The 17371-nt window shown below is 48.3% G+C and overlaps 2 protein-coding genes across 5 annotated transcripts in view; one reads left to right on the forward strand and one right to left on the reverse strand.

Moving 5' to 3' along the window:
* Positions 1-17371, forward strand: part of DCTN4-p62 (dynactin subunit 4) — a 522593-nt gene that overhangs the window by 41630 nt on the left and 463592 nt on the right. The window lies entirely within an intron of this gene.
* Positions 612-2511, reverse strand: LOC126523975 (piggyBac transposable element-derived protein 3-like). The gene is made up of 2 exons (XM_050172374.3): positions 971-2511; positions 612-909 (listed from the first exon to the last, which is right to left on the reverse strand). Exons 1-2 carry the CDS (start codon positions 2369-2371, stop codon positions 757-759), a joined length of 1554 nt encoding a protein of 517 aa, XP_050028331.1. The 5' UTR covers positions 2372-2511; the 3' UTR covers positions 612-756.

A 17371-nucleotide genomic window follows, 5' to 3' on the forward strand; every position in this document is an offset into this window, starting at 1 on the left:
TGGCCAAGTGCGGCATATTCCCATATAAATATACTTGTATATAGCTTTTCGTCTGCGTCTTCCTACGTAACATATCTGGTGGAGGTGAGCGTTCCCTGTACCTCGTCACGAAGCTTCGCAGTGGACAGTACGTTGAGCCTTCCATCATGGCTCCTGGCGACAACTCGACTCCGCCGGCTCCGACACCTGCTGCCACTTCGACGACCTACATCACTCTCCCTGCTCCCCGTGATCCTGGCGTATTCTTGGGCAAAGATGGGGAAGATGTCGATGACTGGATCAGTCTGTACGAACACGTCAGCCGCAATAACCGGTGGGACCCTACTATCATGCTCGCCAATATAGTCTTTTTACCTCGGTGGCACACCTCGAGTTTGGTTTCGGACGCACGACGATGAGCTCACCAGTTGGGATTCGCTTAACCCTTTACTGCACAATTTTTTCTTTTGCCATAAAATTATTCATGTTGTTGCAGGGAACCATTACAATAGCTGTACTAGCAAAAAAAATAACCTTAGTGGACTTTGACAGTTTGTATTGGCAGAAAAAGGGTACGTTGCATATTTGCAACAACGTGCACATAAAGAAAAAGTTGAGGAAAGCCCGGCTCATTGCGTTTCAAACTGTAACATTTATTTACATGACAATCAATAAGGGGGAACGAATAACACAATAGAAAGCTATTTCGCTTGCTTGCTGAAAAAGCTTGGTTCTATACCTTGAACAGTAATCAGTAAGTAATGAGAAACGATGGACTCATTTTGTTGTGTGGTACACAAAAAAGCAATTGCTCTTGTTTGTGGAACAGAGATGTATTCCACACTTAACGCAGTAGCTCATGCAGATTCCTGTGCAGCCAGGAAGTTTGCAGCGCTGCCGCTTCTTGCTCCAAAGAACCCAGTGACCAACCTGAGGAAAGAAATGAGAATAATGAGCACTGAGACAAAGCTCCATAGACTAGAAATAATACCTGATCTAGCCTGACATCCTGAGTTGGAGTTGGAGCTGATGGTCCCCTTTTTTTCTTCTCATCAGAGGCTTGTTCTACTGACTCATTGCTAGGCCTTCCTCGCTTCTTCAGCGCCGTCTTCCCAGCCTTGCAGAGTGATGCAGCCAGGTCCATCTTGAACTCAGCCAACGGAAGTAGCCGTTCGGTGTACTGATCACGCTTTTTCATGACATTCCTCTTGTAAAGCAACCATGCATTTACAGTTGTCAAGTCTAGGATGTGCAGAAAAACACGAAAATAGTATCTCTTCGACCTCAGGTAGGGACGGTAAATGGAGATGAGGGAGTTCAAAAGGTCGACGCCTCCCATGTGCTTGTTGTAGATAGTGATCGCTGCAGGGCATGGTATCTCACTCCGCTCTTTTTTTTGACGATCATACCTTGATACACTTGTAGCAGGCTGTGTTCCAACAAAGGAGGAGAGCAAAGTCACTGCTCGGGTATCTTGCCACCTTGTACATGACAGTTCAATTCCATCTATAACTGCAACCCTCTCTTCAAAATGTCCTCTTCCTTTTTTTTTCATTTCCTGCTCGCTAGGCAGGCTCACTCCAGGGACCCGGTTTGTCCGCACAGTACCAATGCAGTGTACAGAGTCTTTTTCTAGGTACACCTGCAAGGTTGGGCAGTTGAAATAGTTGTCGAAGTACACTTTGTGGTGTACGCCTCTCGGAATCATTCTACTCAAGCGAACAACAACATTTCCACTCGCTCCACAGTCAGGCTCTCCTGAAAGTCTTTGCGCCGTGTTCTCCTGTCCGGTATACACCTCCAATTTGTACGAGAAGCCGCTTACACCGGAGAGCACAAAAACTTTGTAACCCCATTTTTTGGGCTTCTTGGGACAGTACTGCCTGAGGGAGCTTCTACCTTTGAAGGGTATAATCTGCTCATCAATCGAAAGATGCTCTTCAAGAGGCACAAGCGACAACTGTTCATTTACGGTATCAATGAGAGGCCGCACCTTCGCAAGCCGATCTCTTCCTGGAGCGTCCTTTGGGCCGAGAGTACTGTTGTCAATGAAGTGTATATTATGCTTTAGTTTCTCAAAGCGGCCCACAGGAAAGTTGTCAGCGACTTGGCTAACCCTGGTTTCTGCACTCCAGTACCACCTCGAATTCCTCATTTGTGTGATCGACATCCACATGCACGTCCCAATAAACATTTCGATCTCTTCTGCGGTAGTACAGAGGGGCTGACTCACGTCATTCTGAAGCGCATACAAATTGCTCTGATCTGCAATTAGCGAAATCAGCGAGCCCGGGAAGAGAAATTTGAAGTATTGGAATGGTGTCTCTAGTTGTGAAATGTACTCTGGGAGTTCACTTTGCCCGGAGAACTGAACTGTCTGCGGATCTCTCATTAGATTCGCTTTCTTCCAAATGATCCTTCTCTTAGCTTGTACAGGGCGGTGGTGAGGTGTTGTGCCATTTGCTGTACCTTCGTCCTCGTCGGAGCATGCACTCGACTCACTTGTGCTGTCATTTAGCTTTTCGAGATCAGGTTGAACATCTGCAGCAACAGACAGCGATATACAGGGAATAAAATTAGCGGTAAAACAAAGAAAAATGCAGATATAGAAAACAGGGTGCCTCTGTATATTGAAAGAAGACGGAACGACTATGCACGGTGTCTTCGCGTTATAACCAAAAATTTTAAACGCAGGAGCACAGATATGAAGGTGAAGCTGTAACGATGCGAGACAGAAGCGTGAGTGCGCACACACCCTGATCTAAAAATTCGCGCATACCACCATAGAACACACTGCACACACGATAAATACAAACAGACTTACACTCAAGGTCGTCGTCACTCCCGGAAAGTTCGCTGTCTTCGCTATCTGACGGAATCGCGCGGCAATAAAAGCGTTTAGGATCCATTTCTAGTTCGAGAACAAAAAACAAACCCAGTGAGCACGTTGTTGCAAATACGCAACGTAGCAATTTTCCGTCGCCAGAAACAGACTATTGCGAGAAAATCATGTTTTTTGGCATCTACACGATTAGCAGGATGTATTACACAGCTTAACATTTTTTTCCACAGTTTATTCTGTTCAGAAAGGCATTTATAACTGGCAAAACTTACCTGTATAGCTCGTGCTGGCTCGAGCAGCGTCCACCATGTTTGTTTGGCAATAGTTGCGCAGAATTAGCACAGAGGGCAGCAAAAGAAGGCGCGTTTTTCAAATTATTGCTGCAGAAATGCAACACCGTGTACAGGAAGAACGAACTGAACTTATGTTTTGTTTTTATGGCCGTTTATCGGTATGTTGCAAATATGCAACAAGATGCAGTAAAGGGTTAAGCAAAAGCTCCGAGACTTGTTCGGCAACCCATACGGTCAGCAACTTGCCGCGCAGAAGGCGTTATCCGGTCGCGTGCAGACGTCAACGGAGCCCTATGTCACGTACATTCAGGACGTCTTGGCTCTGTGCCGCAACGTTGACGCACACATGACTGAGACCGACAAGGTCTACCACATCCTCAAAGGCATTGCCGATGACGCCTTCCACTCGCTCGTCTTTAACAACCTGGCGACGGTGGATGCAGTTATAAAAGGGTGCCGCCGCCTGGAACTCGCTAAAAGCCGTCGTATTGACAGCAGTTTGCCCGTCTGCACAACACCCCAGCGACATCTTCCTGTGCCGATGCTCCTCATCCCACCAACACTGGCAATGCTACCTGGATCGTCCGGCGTGAGATCGAGGCCGCCTGTCTGGCTGCCTTTGACTCCAGCACCTCCAATGCACCTGCAGTCATGGTTTCGCTGATCCAGGCAGTTGTCCTCCGGGAATTCGCAAACATGGGTCTTCACACCATCTGCTCGGCCCATCGCCCTGATAACCACCCGGCTTCATCGATTCTGCCCTGTCCCGCATCTTATTACCCACCACATTTCCGCAACCCATCTGAATGGCGCACTGCTGACGACAAGCCCATTTGTTTTCACTGCTGTTGAATCGGGCACATTTCTCGGCACTGTCGCAGTCACTGGAGTTCCCCGACCCGGTCTACTTATACTGACTACTCTCGCCCCTCAGGTGGCCCTTCTCGTCCCTATGTCGCACGCTCCAACAATGCTGCCACTGATTCTCCTGTGCCGAACCGCCCCTATTCTCGTTCGCCTTCGCCCCAACGACGACAATCTCGGTCTCCCCAGCCCCGTCGCGCTTTTTCGCCGACTCCCTTCAGACGCCGCTCCCAGCCGGAAAACTAGATGATGCAGCGCCTCGAGGTGATGCTACATAGCTCCCTACACGGCCAAATCCTCTACTGACGTTGCCCACTCGTCTGAGCCTTCTTGACGTGCAAGGCCACGGTGTTTCTGTATCTGCACTTATAGACACTGGGGCACATTTGTAGGTAATGAGCGCTGACCTTCGCAACCGCCTGAAGAAAATAATCACTCCCGCCACGACGCCTGTTGTCCGTGTCGCCGATGGGGGAACAGCCCCTGTAATTGGTATGTGTGCTGCCCGCGTCTCCTTCGCCGATCGTTCCACTATCGTGCTATTTACAGTCATCGTACACTGTCCCCACGACATCATCCTCGGCTTAGACTTCCTCTCTGCACATTCTGCTCTCATCTATTGTTCCTTCAGTACTCTCTGCCTTGACCTGCCTGTTCTGGATCCCGCTGAACCACAGCCCAGTCATCTCAGTTCTGTCGATTTCGTTCGCTTGCCACCTTCGGCACTGACTTACGTTGACTTAGTGTCATCCCCACCAGCGCCCAACGGTCACTGCATCGCGGCTCCTTTGCAAGACCTCCTACTTACACACGGGATCACAGTACCTCATACAGTTTTATCTATCACGCCGAATTGCGTCTGCCTTCCAGTGGTCAATTTTGGCTTGACGACAGAAGTGCTGCCATGCGGGATGTCTCTGGCGCAGCTTTGCTCATTCGAGGATCACTCAGTAGCATCTATTGCAGTAGACGACCATTCAGCTGATCCTCCTCTACCATCGCAGTCGGCAATTTGTACTATCTCCGACTTACAGAAAATGACATTGCCCGACATGCCGTCCGAGCGTGCTCGTGAGCTCTACGGCGTTCGGTTTTCCTACCATGATATTTTTTACTTTAACAATCGTCCTTTGTACCACACTACAGCTGTTAAACATCGCTTTAATACCGGCGATACCCCTCCTATTCATCGCCGCCCGTATCGAGTGTCACCAGCTGAGCGTCAAGTTATTCACGCAGAAGTTCGCAAAATGCTTGCCATGAACATTATTGAACCGTCATGTAGTCCATGGGCATCACCTGTTGTACTGGTAAAAAAGAAGGATGGCTGATGGCTCTTTTGCATGGATTATCGGCACCTTAACAGGGCTACCAAAAAGGACGTGTATCCCCTACCTCAGATTGATGACGCCCTTGACTGCCTCCACGGTGCTCGCTACTTCTCCTCTATTGACCTTCGTTCCGCCTACTGGCAGATTGCCGTGGACGATCTCGACTGCGAGAAGACTGCTTTTGTAACACCAGACGATCTTTATCAATTCAAAGTGATGCCGTTCGGTCTATGTAACGCTCCTGCCACTTTTGAACACATGATGGACTCCCTTCTTCACGGTTTCAAATGGTCCACGTGCCTGTGCTACTTGGACGACGTTATAGTATTCTCCCCAACGTTCGCTACGCACCTCGAGCGCCTCTCAGCAGTTCTAGACTCTTTTCGTCGAGCCGGTCTGCAACTCAATGCATCGAAGTGCCAATTCGGCCGTCGCCAGATGACCGTCCTTGGGCATCTAGTTGACGCGAACGGAGTGCAACCGGACCCAGGCAAGATCCATGCTGTTACGCGCTTCCCTGTTCCAAAGTGTGTCAAGGATGTGCGCAGCTTCATCGACCTTTGCTCGTACTTCCGCCGTTTCATGAAAAATTTCGCGGCCATAGCGCGACCACTAACCGAGCTTTTGAAAAAAGACGCCCCCTTTCCAGTTGGGCGATAACGAGGCCTCTGCATTCTCGCTTCTAATCGACCTTCTCACAACGCCTCCCGTTCTGGCCCATTTCGATCCTTCTGTGCCTACCGAAGTCCGTACTGATGCCAGCGGTCACGGAATTGGCGCAGTACTGGCACAACGCCAGCGTGGCCACGACCGTGTTATCGCTTACGCCAGCAGGCTCCTCTCGCCCGCGGAGCGAAACTATTCCATTACTGAATGTGAGTGTCTGGCCCTAGTTTGGGCGGTTGCGAAGTTCCGCCCATACTTATATGGCCGACCCTTTTCCGTTGTCACAGACCATCACGCGCTTTGCTGGTTATACTCATTGAAAGACCCTACAGGAAGACTTGGTCGCTGGGCCTTACGCCTCCAAGAATATTCGTTCTCTGTCACCTACAAATCTGGCCGACTACACAAGGACGCTGACTGTCTGTCTCGCTACCCGGTAGACGAGCCTGACGACACCGACAGTAGTACCGACGACGACATTTTCTCTGTGTCTGCCTTCGCTAACATCGCCGATGAGCAGTACCGAGACCTATCGCTGCGAGCACTCATTGAGCGTCTGCGCTCTACACCTACCGACGCATCCGTTCGCCGATATGTCCTTTAGGGCCGCATTCTGTACCGAAGGATGTTCCTCCCTGACGGATCTGGTCTTCTTCTTGTCGTGGCAAAACATCTACAACAAACTGTGCTCTTTGAGATGCATGACGCACCCACTGCAGGACATCTTGTGGTAACCCGCACGTACGACCATGTCCGCCGCCGCTTCTATTGGCCTGGTCTCGCTTGCTCCGACCGACGCTATGTTGCTGCCTGTGATCCCTGCCAGCGTCGGAAAACACCTCAGATGCTACCTGCCGGTCATCTCCAGCCGATCACCGTCCCTGTGGAACCGTTTTTTCATGTTGGATTAGGCCTCCTCGGTCCATTTTCCACGTCATCCTCTGGGAACAAATGGGTAGCCGTCGCAACTGATTACGCCACCCGATATGCTATCACACGGGCTCTCCCTACTAGTTGCGCCAATTACGTCGCGGACTTTCTCTTGCGTGACTTTATCTTACTTCATGGTGCTCCACGACAGCTGCTTACTGATCGTGGTCATAACTTCCTCTCGAAAGTTATCGCCGACATTGTGCGTTCCTGCTCCACTCAACACAAGCTGACTACCTCATACCATCCTCAAACCAATGGCCTGACAGAGCGGTTAAACTGTACTCTTACTGATATGCTCTCCAAGTACGTTTCCAAAGACCACCACGACTGGGACATAGCCCTTCCTTACATCACATTTGTGTACAATTCCTCCCGGCATGACACCGCCAGATTTTCTCCATTTTACCTACTGTACGGTCGCGAACCGACCTTGCCCCTTGACACGGCATTTCCTCCTGCTGCGATCTCAACAAGCGAGTGTGCACGCGACGCCATCTCCCTCGCCGATCATGCACGCCAGCTTGCATTTGCTCTACTGACGGCCTCGCAAACCACTCAGCAGCGTCAGTACAATGCCCGCAACTGTGACGTACACTTTTCGCCTGGTGCGCTCGTGCTCCTGTGGTCGCCCTCTCATCACGTCGGACTTTCAGAAAAGCCCCTTTCACGCGATACACAGGGCCCTACCGCGTGCTGACTCCTCTGACGTACGAAATTGCTCCTGTGCTCTCAACCTCATCCTCTACTCTGGCATCTAGTGATGTCATGCCTGTCAGTAGGCTCAAGGCCTACTACACTGCTTCAGAGACCGGCCTTTAGTCACTCTGGGATGGCGCTTTTGCTGCTGGGGGTAGTGCTAAGGAACAGTGTTTACTATGACGAAGAGGCGAGTAGTGAGAAGACGACGATGATTGGAGGCTAGCGCGGGCTGTTGCCCCTTGGCCAAGTGTGGCATATTCTTTTGTAAATATACTTGTATATACCTTTTCGTCTGCATCTTCCTACGTAACAATATTTATTACTTTGCTTGTTCTTGTAGCATGACTTCTTCATTTCTGACGTAGAAATCCACCTATATATATAAATGAAAACATGTGGTAGAGTACCAAAACCCAAGTTGAGTCAGCAACACAACTCCATTCCCTTCTCTCATGCCCAATGAACCAAGTAGCCACATTTCAGTTTGCAGCCTGATCATTGTTGTATGTGCACATCTCGGATGCCTCTACAGACAGCATTGAGAGGGATGGCTGTTGCAAATAGTGAAGGATAACATATTATTAAGGCGAAAGCCCTAAATGGCTCATGCATTAAAAAATTGACCGTCTAGCATTATCGCATAATTGACCGCCCAGTCAATTTGTTAAACCCAGGACCTTTAGGGTTAAGGTCAAGATAATTAAGGCACAGTTAATTTGACAGTTAAGTCACTCAAACCCACAACCTTTGGTGTTAACCAAGGCAAAGATAAGGCCCTCGAACCCATAACCTTTTGTGGGAGTCAGCCGCATGACATTTGATGTTACCTAAAGCACAGTTAAGATAGAGTTAATTAAGCCACTTGAACCCACAATCTTTAGTGTTAATCAACACAAAGTTAATTTAGGCACTCGTATTCATGACCTTTGCTGGGAGTCGAACCCACGACTTTTGGTGTTAAGGCACTTGAACCGACAACCTTCAGTGTCAGTTAAGGCACAATTAATTAAGAGTGTTAATTAAGGTACTCACATCCATAATTTTTAGTGTTAATCAAGGTAATTAAGGCACTCGAACCCATGTCCTTTGGTGGGAGTCTGACCCATGACCCTTGGTGTTAATTAATGCACACATAATTACGATATAGTTGGGGCACTCGAACCCACAACGTTTGGTGTTAATCAAGGCAAAGTTAATTAAGGCACTTGACCCCATGACCTTTGGTGGGAGTTGAACCCACAACCTTTGGTGTTAAGGCACAGTTAATTAAGATAAGCACTCTAACCCACCTTTGGTGTTAATCAAGCAAAGTTAATTAAGGCACTTGGACCCATGACCTTTGGTGTTAATTATGGCAAGGTTAAATAAGATAGTGCAGACACCTTTATTGAAGCCATCAGTGAAACTGATTGGTCGCCAATTAATTCTATGTCTGATCCCGAAGCAGCACTAAACAATTTCTGCACTTTATTTTTATTGGCCGTTTCGACTAACACACGCACTGTAAAATGTGGGAAAAAGTATAAATATCCGCGCAACCCATGGAAGATGGATGGTCTTCTAGAAAGTTTAAGAAAGAAGGAAGACATGTACAAGAAAACTAAATGTCAGCCCTTTAATACTGGACTAGCTAGACGCTATAGTAGGTACTGTAAATTACTGAATGTTTTACTTAAACAGGTGAAAAAAAGGTACTACGAAAATAAATTTTATCAGAATAAAAATAACCCCAAAAAGCAATGGCAGTTATTGAACTCTTTTCTTAACAAGTCATCTGTTGATGCCTCTATAACCAAAATAAATTACAGTGGTCTCACTCTTTCTGAGCCCAACAAAATTGCTAATGCTTTCTCGAACTACTTTTCTTCTGTTTACACTAATAACAACCTACATGCGCAGTTGCATAATACTTTGAGCCGTACAACACAATCATTCTTGTTACCAGCTACACCAAATGATGTGTGCTCCACGATTGCTAACCTTAAAAATACAGGGCCTGACTTAGACAATATTTGTGTCAGGCATTTAAAACTGGTTGCGCATTTAGTTTGCGACACGCTCTGTAATATCAACCTTATGTTTAAAGAAGGTGCATTCCCTTCATTTTTAAAAAACGCAACAAAGTTTTAATTGCTAAAGAACAATCAATTTGGTTTCCACCCTGGAAGTTCCACGAATCTAGCTGTTCCATCTCTGACTACATAAATGTATTGATTCGGGAAACTTAGTCGGACCTGTATTTTTAGACTTCAGTAAAGCTTATGACACTGTTAACCATCAAGACCTGTTTAATAAACTTGACTCCTATGGTATAACCGGTCCTGCGCTAACATTCTTAAAAAATTACTTGACCGGCCATACACAGCACATGCAGCGAATACTTTCTCAGTAACAAAATGTATTAACCAAGGTGTACCACAGGGATCAGTTCTGGGCCCTTTGCTTTTCCTTCTATATAATAATGGTCTTCCGGATTCCTTTAACTCCACAAACTACGTTCATTGCACTTTATACGCAGATGACACAACCATATCTTCATCTGACAAATCTGTTGCTAGTCTTACTTATAAGTTAAATATTGCATTAAGTAACATTATAAAATGGTGTAGCAATAATTACTTAGTTCTTAATCCTCTAAAGACTAAATTTATGTTATTCAAAAGTGCTCAAAGGGCCTTAACTTCTATTCCTGAAGTAAAGCTTGGAATTCATTCAATTCCCGTTAGCACTGATGTCACTTTTCTTGGCATTCATCTTGACCCTAACCTTACATTTCGCTCTCACTTCCAACATCTTAAGCTTAAGACCGCGTTTGGTATACGTGCATTAATCAAAGCTCGCCTTTTTTTTTCTCGTGAGGCTCTGCTAGCATTGTATTCTGCGTTCATTCATATTCACATTAATTATGGCATTGTTTCATGGGGCAACACGTACGCTTGTCACTTATCAATTCAGCATAACCAAAATCAGTCAATACGCATTATCACTTCTAGCTCCATGCAATCCAATGTCTCTTTGTTACTTCGTGCGTATAATATCTTGCCTATTAGTAATTTGTTCCAGTTTAATATGCTCGTCTTACTCCACAAGTTGCTTCATAATAACCTTACGTTTCCGTTCATTGCAGTTGACCTTTTGCAGAATAAAGATATAACCAGATTTGCGGCTAACAACAATTTCTTGTTACTCATGGTTCATACCAATTACGGCAAAAAACACCTTCCTTCGCTGCAATTTCTCTTTGGAATGAATTACGATCAACTATAAAATCCTGTACTTCTCTTGAAGTCCTTAAAAATCGCCTTAAGCATAATTTCCTGCGATAACTTAATTACGATCTGGCCGTGTACCTTTGACTTTTCTCTCACATGCCATTTCTTGTATTTCATCGGTGCTTTTTTCAGAGTTTCTTTTATAACGTGCTTTTTCGTGTTCGATTGTAAATGACATGTCTAATGATGTATTTGATCTGTAGATGTTGTTTATAATAACGCTAATTTGCTGACTCTTCTTATAGGGGCGCAAAATGCGTCCGCTGTAGACAGACGCGCGCAGAGAGAAGAGAACGAACTTTGAGAGCAACCGGCGAGCAGCCGAGCGGCGGTGAAACTGAGCCATTATTGTACGTGCCTTCCACGGCCAGGAGGCCGGCGCCGCAAACATAAACATCCGCTCCTTGTGCAGACGCTTACGGCGGCGGCGGAATCGGATCCTCTACAGGGCTCCCCCCGTAGATACAAAGGTCGCTGTTGTCGCGCTGATGCCCAGGACATGTGTTTACTCACGGGGCAGGGTATGGATGTGGGAGAATCGGTCGGGGAACGAGTGGGGAGTGCAAGAGAAATACACAAGTTTGCCATGTACGCGGGTTTCACACAGTCGATTGCAATCACGTTTTCACGGCCCTTCACAGAAACAGTAAATGTCATTTCTCCGCGCTGTAGCACTTCGAATGGGCCGTCGTACGGTGCAGTGAGGGCGGGCCGGATGCCTTCGCGGCGCACGAAAATCTGGGTTGAGGCAGCTAGGTCTTTGCTTACGAAAACGTCGTAAGTGGAGGGCTGTCGAGGTGATGTTGGTCGCAAGCGCTCAAAGAGCGACCGAAGTTGCTCAACGTAGGCAGGAGGCGAGAGGTTGGGGACTGCAGGTGGTGCGAAGAATTCACCGGGTAGACGTGTCGTCCCCTAGACCATTTCGGCAGCTGTACACCCGAGGTCCTCCTTTATCGCCGACCGAATACCTAGTAGAACTAGTGGCAGGTCGTTGACCCATGAAGTTTGAGCGTCGCGGGCGATGAGGGTGGCTTTCAACTAGCGGTGAAGCCTTTCCACCATTCCATTTGCTGACAGATGGTATGCAGTTCTGTGGATGTTGCGGATACCGAGGATGCTTGTTAATGCTCTGAAGAGCTCACTTTCAAACTGTCGTTCACAGTCGGTTGTTACCACGCTGGGGCAGCCGAAACGAGATAGATATCCAACCAGCTATGAAAATGGACGCCACGGTCAGCGCCGTAATATTGTGTACGGGAAACGCGGTCAACGCGGGTGAGGATGTATCGTTTGCCACGCGATGAAGGCAGCGGACTGACAATGTCGATGTGAACGTGGTCAAAGCAAGAGTCAGGCGGACGGAAGGGTTGAAGTGGTGACTTGGTGTGGCGGGTCGTTTTTGCACGTTGGCAGTGTTGACATTCTCGAGCCCAGCGGCGGACATCTGCGTTGATGCCGGGCCACACATAACGGGAGGTGATGAGGCGCTGAGTGGTGCGAACACCAGGATGGCTCGAGTCGTGTAGCTTGCCAAAGACTTGACGACGGTGCGAGGAAGGCACAAATGGACGGGCACAGCCTGTTGACATGTCGCAGACGATCGTACCGGAGGAGAACGGCAGTGGCACCTCAGCAGACGAGAGAGATGTGGACCCTGCACGCAGGTCATGCAGCTCGTCAGAATATTGTGCCTCTGCGATGATGTCGAAATCCACAGCAGCAGTGGAAAGCGCGTCGACATGTGACAGGGCATCGGCAGCCGCATTAACGGGTCCTACGATGTACCGTAGGTCGACTGTGAATTCGGAGATAAAATGCAGGTGCCGAATTTGCCGGGACGTGTGCGTGCTGTGGTTTCCACGGAAAGCGAATGTCAGTGGCTTATGATCTGTTAGTACGTGGAACACGGTAGCTTCGAGGAGGTGGCGAAAGTGGCAAATGCCAAAGTAGACAGCCAGGAGTTCGCGGTCGAAAGTTTCTGCCGGCTTCATCTTCTGCGAAAAGAGCCCAAGTGGACACCACAAATTCTGCTGGAATTGTTGCAGAACTGCACCAACGGCACTGGAGGAGGCGTCGGTGATGAGCCGCATAGGCGCGTCAGTTAGGGGATGCACTAGGAGGGTGGCTTGTGCCAGGGCATTCTTGGCTTCTTGGAAGGTGGCGTCTGCTTCGGATGTCCACTCCAAGATCGCAGATGGTGCCTTTGGAGCCTTCAGCATGTCGGTCAGAGGTAGAATGAAGCCCGAGAAATTCGCGGAGCTTGCGAAGCGACGTTGGGTGTGGAAAATCCCGCAGAGCTTGAACATTCGTGTCCAATGGCTTGATTCCTTCAGGTGTGACAAGGTTTCCAAGAAATTTGACGTTGTGAACACCAAAGACACATTTGGCTGTGTTGATAGTTAAGCCATGTTCCTGCAGTCGCTAAAACAACCGCAGATGGTCAGCGTGCTGCTCTGGTGAAGAACTTGCCACCAGTAGATCATCAAGATAGGCGATGACGAAGTGCAGACCACGTATGACTTCATTGATGAAGCGTTGGAAAGTTTGGCCTGCATTATGTAACCCGAAAGGCATGCGGACGTACTCGAATAGGCCAAAAGGTGTTGTGATGGCAGTCTTCGGTATGTCCGCTGGTTCCACAGGAATTTGATGATACGCCTTGACTAGGTCAGTCTTGCTAAATATTGTTGTTCCAGCAAGAGTGGTAGCAAAGTCATGAATGTGCGGAAGCGGGTACCTGTCGGGGGTGGTGCGAGTATTCAATGCACGATAGTCTCCACAAGGGCGCCAATCTCCGGGCTCACACTTGGGCACCATGTGCAGGGCAGATGACCAGCTGCTTGACGATGGGTGGATTATACCTAACTGCAGCATGGGATCAAATTCTCTGCGAGCTGTGGCGAGGTGGTCTCCAGCAAGACGTGGCTTGCACGACGCTGGAGGACCTGTGGTGACGATGTGGTGCGTCACAGTGTGTCGCACCGGAAGTTCTAGGTTGCTAGGTTTGGTAAGTTCAGGAAATTCACTGAGGATAGAGGCACATTCTGATGATGGCGAATTTGGGCTGGTTGCATAGAGGCGGACAGTGGTGCGAGGATACCTTGCACGGAGAGGCTGGTCGTACAGTCCACAAGTTGACGGGAGCGGAGATTCACGTTCAAACCGAAATGGGTAAGAGAGTCCGCACCTAGTATGGCGAAGCGCATGTCGGCGAGGATGAAAATCCACCGAAATATACGACGCAGGCCCAGGTCAGTGGTGAGGGAGCGTTGGCCATATATTGCGATTGTGGATGTATTCACAGCTTGCAAAGGCGCAGTCCTCAGATAACGGTGTTGGTCCTGGCGAGAGGCAGGAATGACGCTTACCTCTGCACCAGTGTCCACAAGAAAGCGATGGCCTGCGATCCTGTCTGTGATGTAGAATAGGCAGCTTCCTGTAGCGGTTGAGTCACGCGCCGCCATTAGTGACTCTTTAAAACTGATGGTAGCGCTAAAAAGGACGGACACACGATGAAAAGACGACACGACGACGAGGAAACGCTACTGACAACTGGTTTATTTTTTGAAATAGTTCTATATTTAAAAGAATCACAACACATGCGCACAACCGAACTACACCAGCCTTCTTTATCGCCATATTGAAAAACATTGTCATGCACGAGAAGCGAGATGATAAAACTCCCGAGCAGCAAAAAGTGAACACATGACCAATTGAAGAAAGCCATACCGCTATGGTTTTTCAAATTTCGCCAGAAGTGTGCGCTCAGGCGAGTACAAATTTATTGAAGCATCGCTGATGCACAGACCCGCCTTTTTTTGTATGTGGAAAGCTTCCAGCAAAACTCTAGCTTTAGCACTTGCACTTCTGCCCAGAACCTTTGCTTCTTTAAACCGTGGCTCGCACTCGCAAACCATCACATGCGAAACTAAATTCGCAAGTTTGTCTTGTTTCGTTAAGTTTTGAGAGTGTTCTCTTAAGCGGTCATTGTTCCCTTAAGAGGTCTGCCCGATATAGCACTTGCCGCAGGACAGAGGAATAAAGTATACCACTCCTAGGGCACACCTGACGAAGACCTTTTTAGCACTACCATCAGTTTTAAAGAATGCATCACCAACTAGCCCAGCACCAAGTTTTATTAGTGACTCGCTTCCATGTTTCCCTGCCAGCGACAAGGCTGTCGACATTTTGCAGCATTGGCGCCGAACCTGGTGTGGTACCAGCAGAAGCTGTCAGAAGTGTGTCTTTGGCGGGAACGGGAACGCGAACATGAGCTGTCCCTAGCCAGTGGAGAGCGACGAGGCATGTCCATCTGCATTGCTGCCATGGTGTCCATCAGCCTGTCAATTTTCTCCTCAAACCCGCCGCGGTTGCTCAGTGGCTATGGTGTTGGGCTGCTGAGCACGAGGTCGCGGGATCGAATCCCGGCCACGGCGGCCGCATTTCGATGGGGGCGAAATGCGAAAACACCCGTGTACTTAGATTTAGGTGCACGTTAAAGATCCCCAGGTGGTCGAAATTTCCGGAGTCCTCCACTACGGCGTGCCTCATAATCAGAAAGTGGTTTTGGCACGTTAAACCCCATAATTTTTTTTAAAATTTAATTTTCTCCTCAAGGCGAGATTGCCGGGCCTCGAGGTCTGATGTGACAGTGGTCGAGGACACCACGGAGCTTGCGCCGGAGTAGTCGTTCACGTGGTCCGCGAGCTCTGCCAGTTTGTCAAGAGGCATATCATCCGCAGCTGCCAAAACTACGACAAGTGTCTGAGGGAAGCGTTGCAGGAACAACTCATGGAATAGTGGACTCTCGGAGTCTTGGGTACGGTCGCCGAGTAGCTGTCGCATCCGATTTAATAGCTGCGACGGTCGGTGATCGCCAAGTTCTTCCGCGTTGAGGAGTTGCTGCAAGCGGCTTCTCTGAGACACGGTTTTGCGTGTGAGCACTATGGCCTTGAAATGGTCGTAGGGTGCGGCCGGATGTGGGGCTCTCGTGACGTTGTCGAACTCATCAGCTACCTCAGAGGAAAGTGCTGAGACGACATGCAGGTACATCACACGTTGCGATGTGATGCGCCGCAGATCGAAGAGGGCTTCTACTTGCGTGAACCACACGGCGGGATTCTTCGGCCAAAATGGCGGCAGCCACAGCTGGTCATTAGAAATGGCGTCCATGGCAGCGCTGGGGGCAGGGATGTCGCCTGTCACTGTTGACTGGGGCTGAGGAGCCGGGGCATCGTTGCTGGACACTGTAGTGTTCATTTCGTCTAACCATTATGTGTGCTTGCTATGTCCGGGTCACCAGGCTATAGGGGCGCGAAATGCGTCGTCTATAGACAGACGCGCTCAGAGAGAAGAGAATGAACTTTCAGAGCAACCGGCGAGCAGCCGAGCGGCGGTGAAACTGAGCCTTTATTGTACGTGCCTTCCACGCCGAGGAGGCCGGCGCCGCAAACATAAACATCTGCACGTTGTGCAGACGCTCACGGCGGCGGCAGAATGGGATCCTCTACACCTTTTATCACCATCAATGTTGTTATTAACCGAGCGTCCCACTACAGTTCTTTTACTTTGGGACCCTTGTCTGTATATTTGTCACGTTGTAATTACTTCTTTTTTTGGAACCAATAAATCTGAAATCTAAGACACCCAAACCCACAACCATTGGTGTTAATCAAGGCACTTAATTAAGGCATTTGAACCCATGGCCTTTGATGGGAATCGAACTCACGACCTTTGGTGTTAATTAAAGCACAGGTAAAGTTAAGGCACTCGAACCCACTACCTTTGGTGTTATCAAGGCAAAATAAGGCACTCAAACCCATGACCTTTGGTGTGTGTTGAACCCACACAGTTTGGTGTTAAGGCACTCGAACCCTCAACCTTCGGTGGTAGTCAAAACCACGACCTGCAGTGTTAAGGCAACATTAATTCATCATCAGCCTGTTTTATGTCTAATGCAAGACGAAGGCCTCTCCCTGCGATCTCCAATTACTACTGCCCTGCGCCAACCGATTCCAGCTAGCGCCCACGAATTTTCTAATTTCAACATTATGGTAAATTAAAGTAAAGGTAATTAAGAGAAAACTAGTGAGAAGTAACAATGCATTGGAATTTGAATGGCAAGTAATTTAATGAATGACTTGTGATTGCGCAGGCTTTTGCCTTCATCCTCTTTTGCACATGCTAAAGTGACTATCAACTTTTGTCACACAAGATAGTGTAAGCCTACGAAAGCAAAGCAAGGGCATGAAGGGCAGAGCTTGGCAGTTAGCCATATCGAACCAGATACAGAACCAACAGAAAAGCATACATGCTAATTTAAAGCCTAGCTACAAATGCAATGAAAAAGGAAAATTGTTTACGGTCGTGCCGTGCTGCCTTTTTTGGTTTCCTCATGACTATTTATCGTGAATAAATAGTAAATGCATTCATAACTAATGTCACATAAATGTGTTTAATGCCATGCCATGTATGCATCTAGTGTCAATCAAA

The sequence above is a fragment of the Dermacentor andersoni genome, chromosome 6 (assembly GCF_023375885.2).
Source record: "Dermacentor andersoni chromosome 6, qqDerAnde1_hic_scaffold, whole genome shotgun sequence".
NCBI lineage: Eukaryota > Metazoa > Arthropoda > Arachnida > Ixodida > Ixodidae > Dermacentor > Dermacentor andersoni.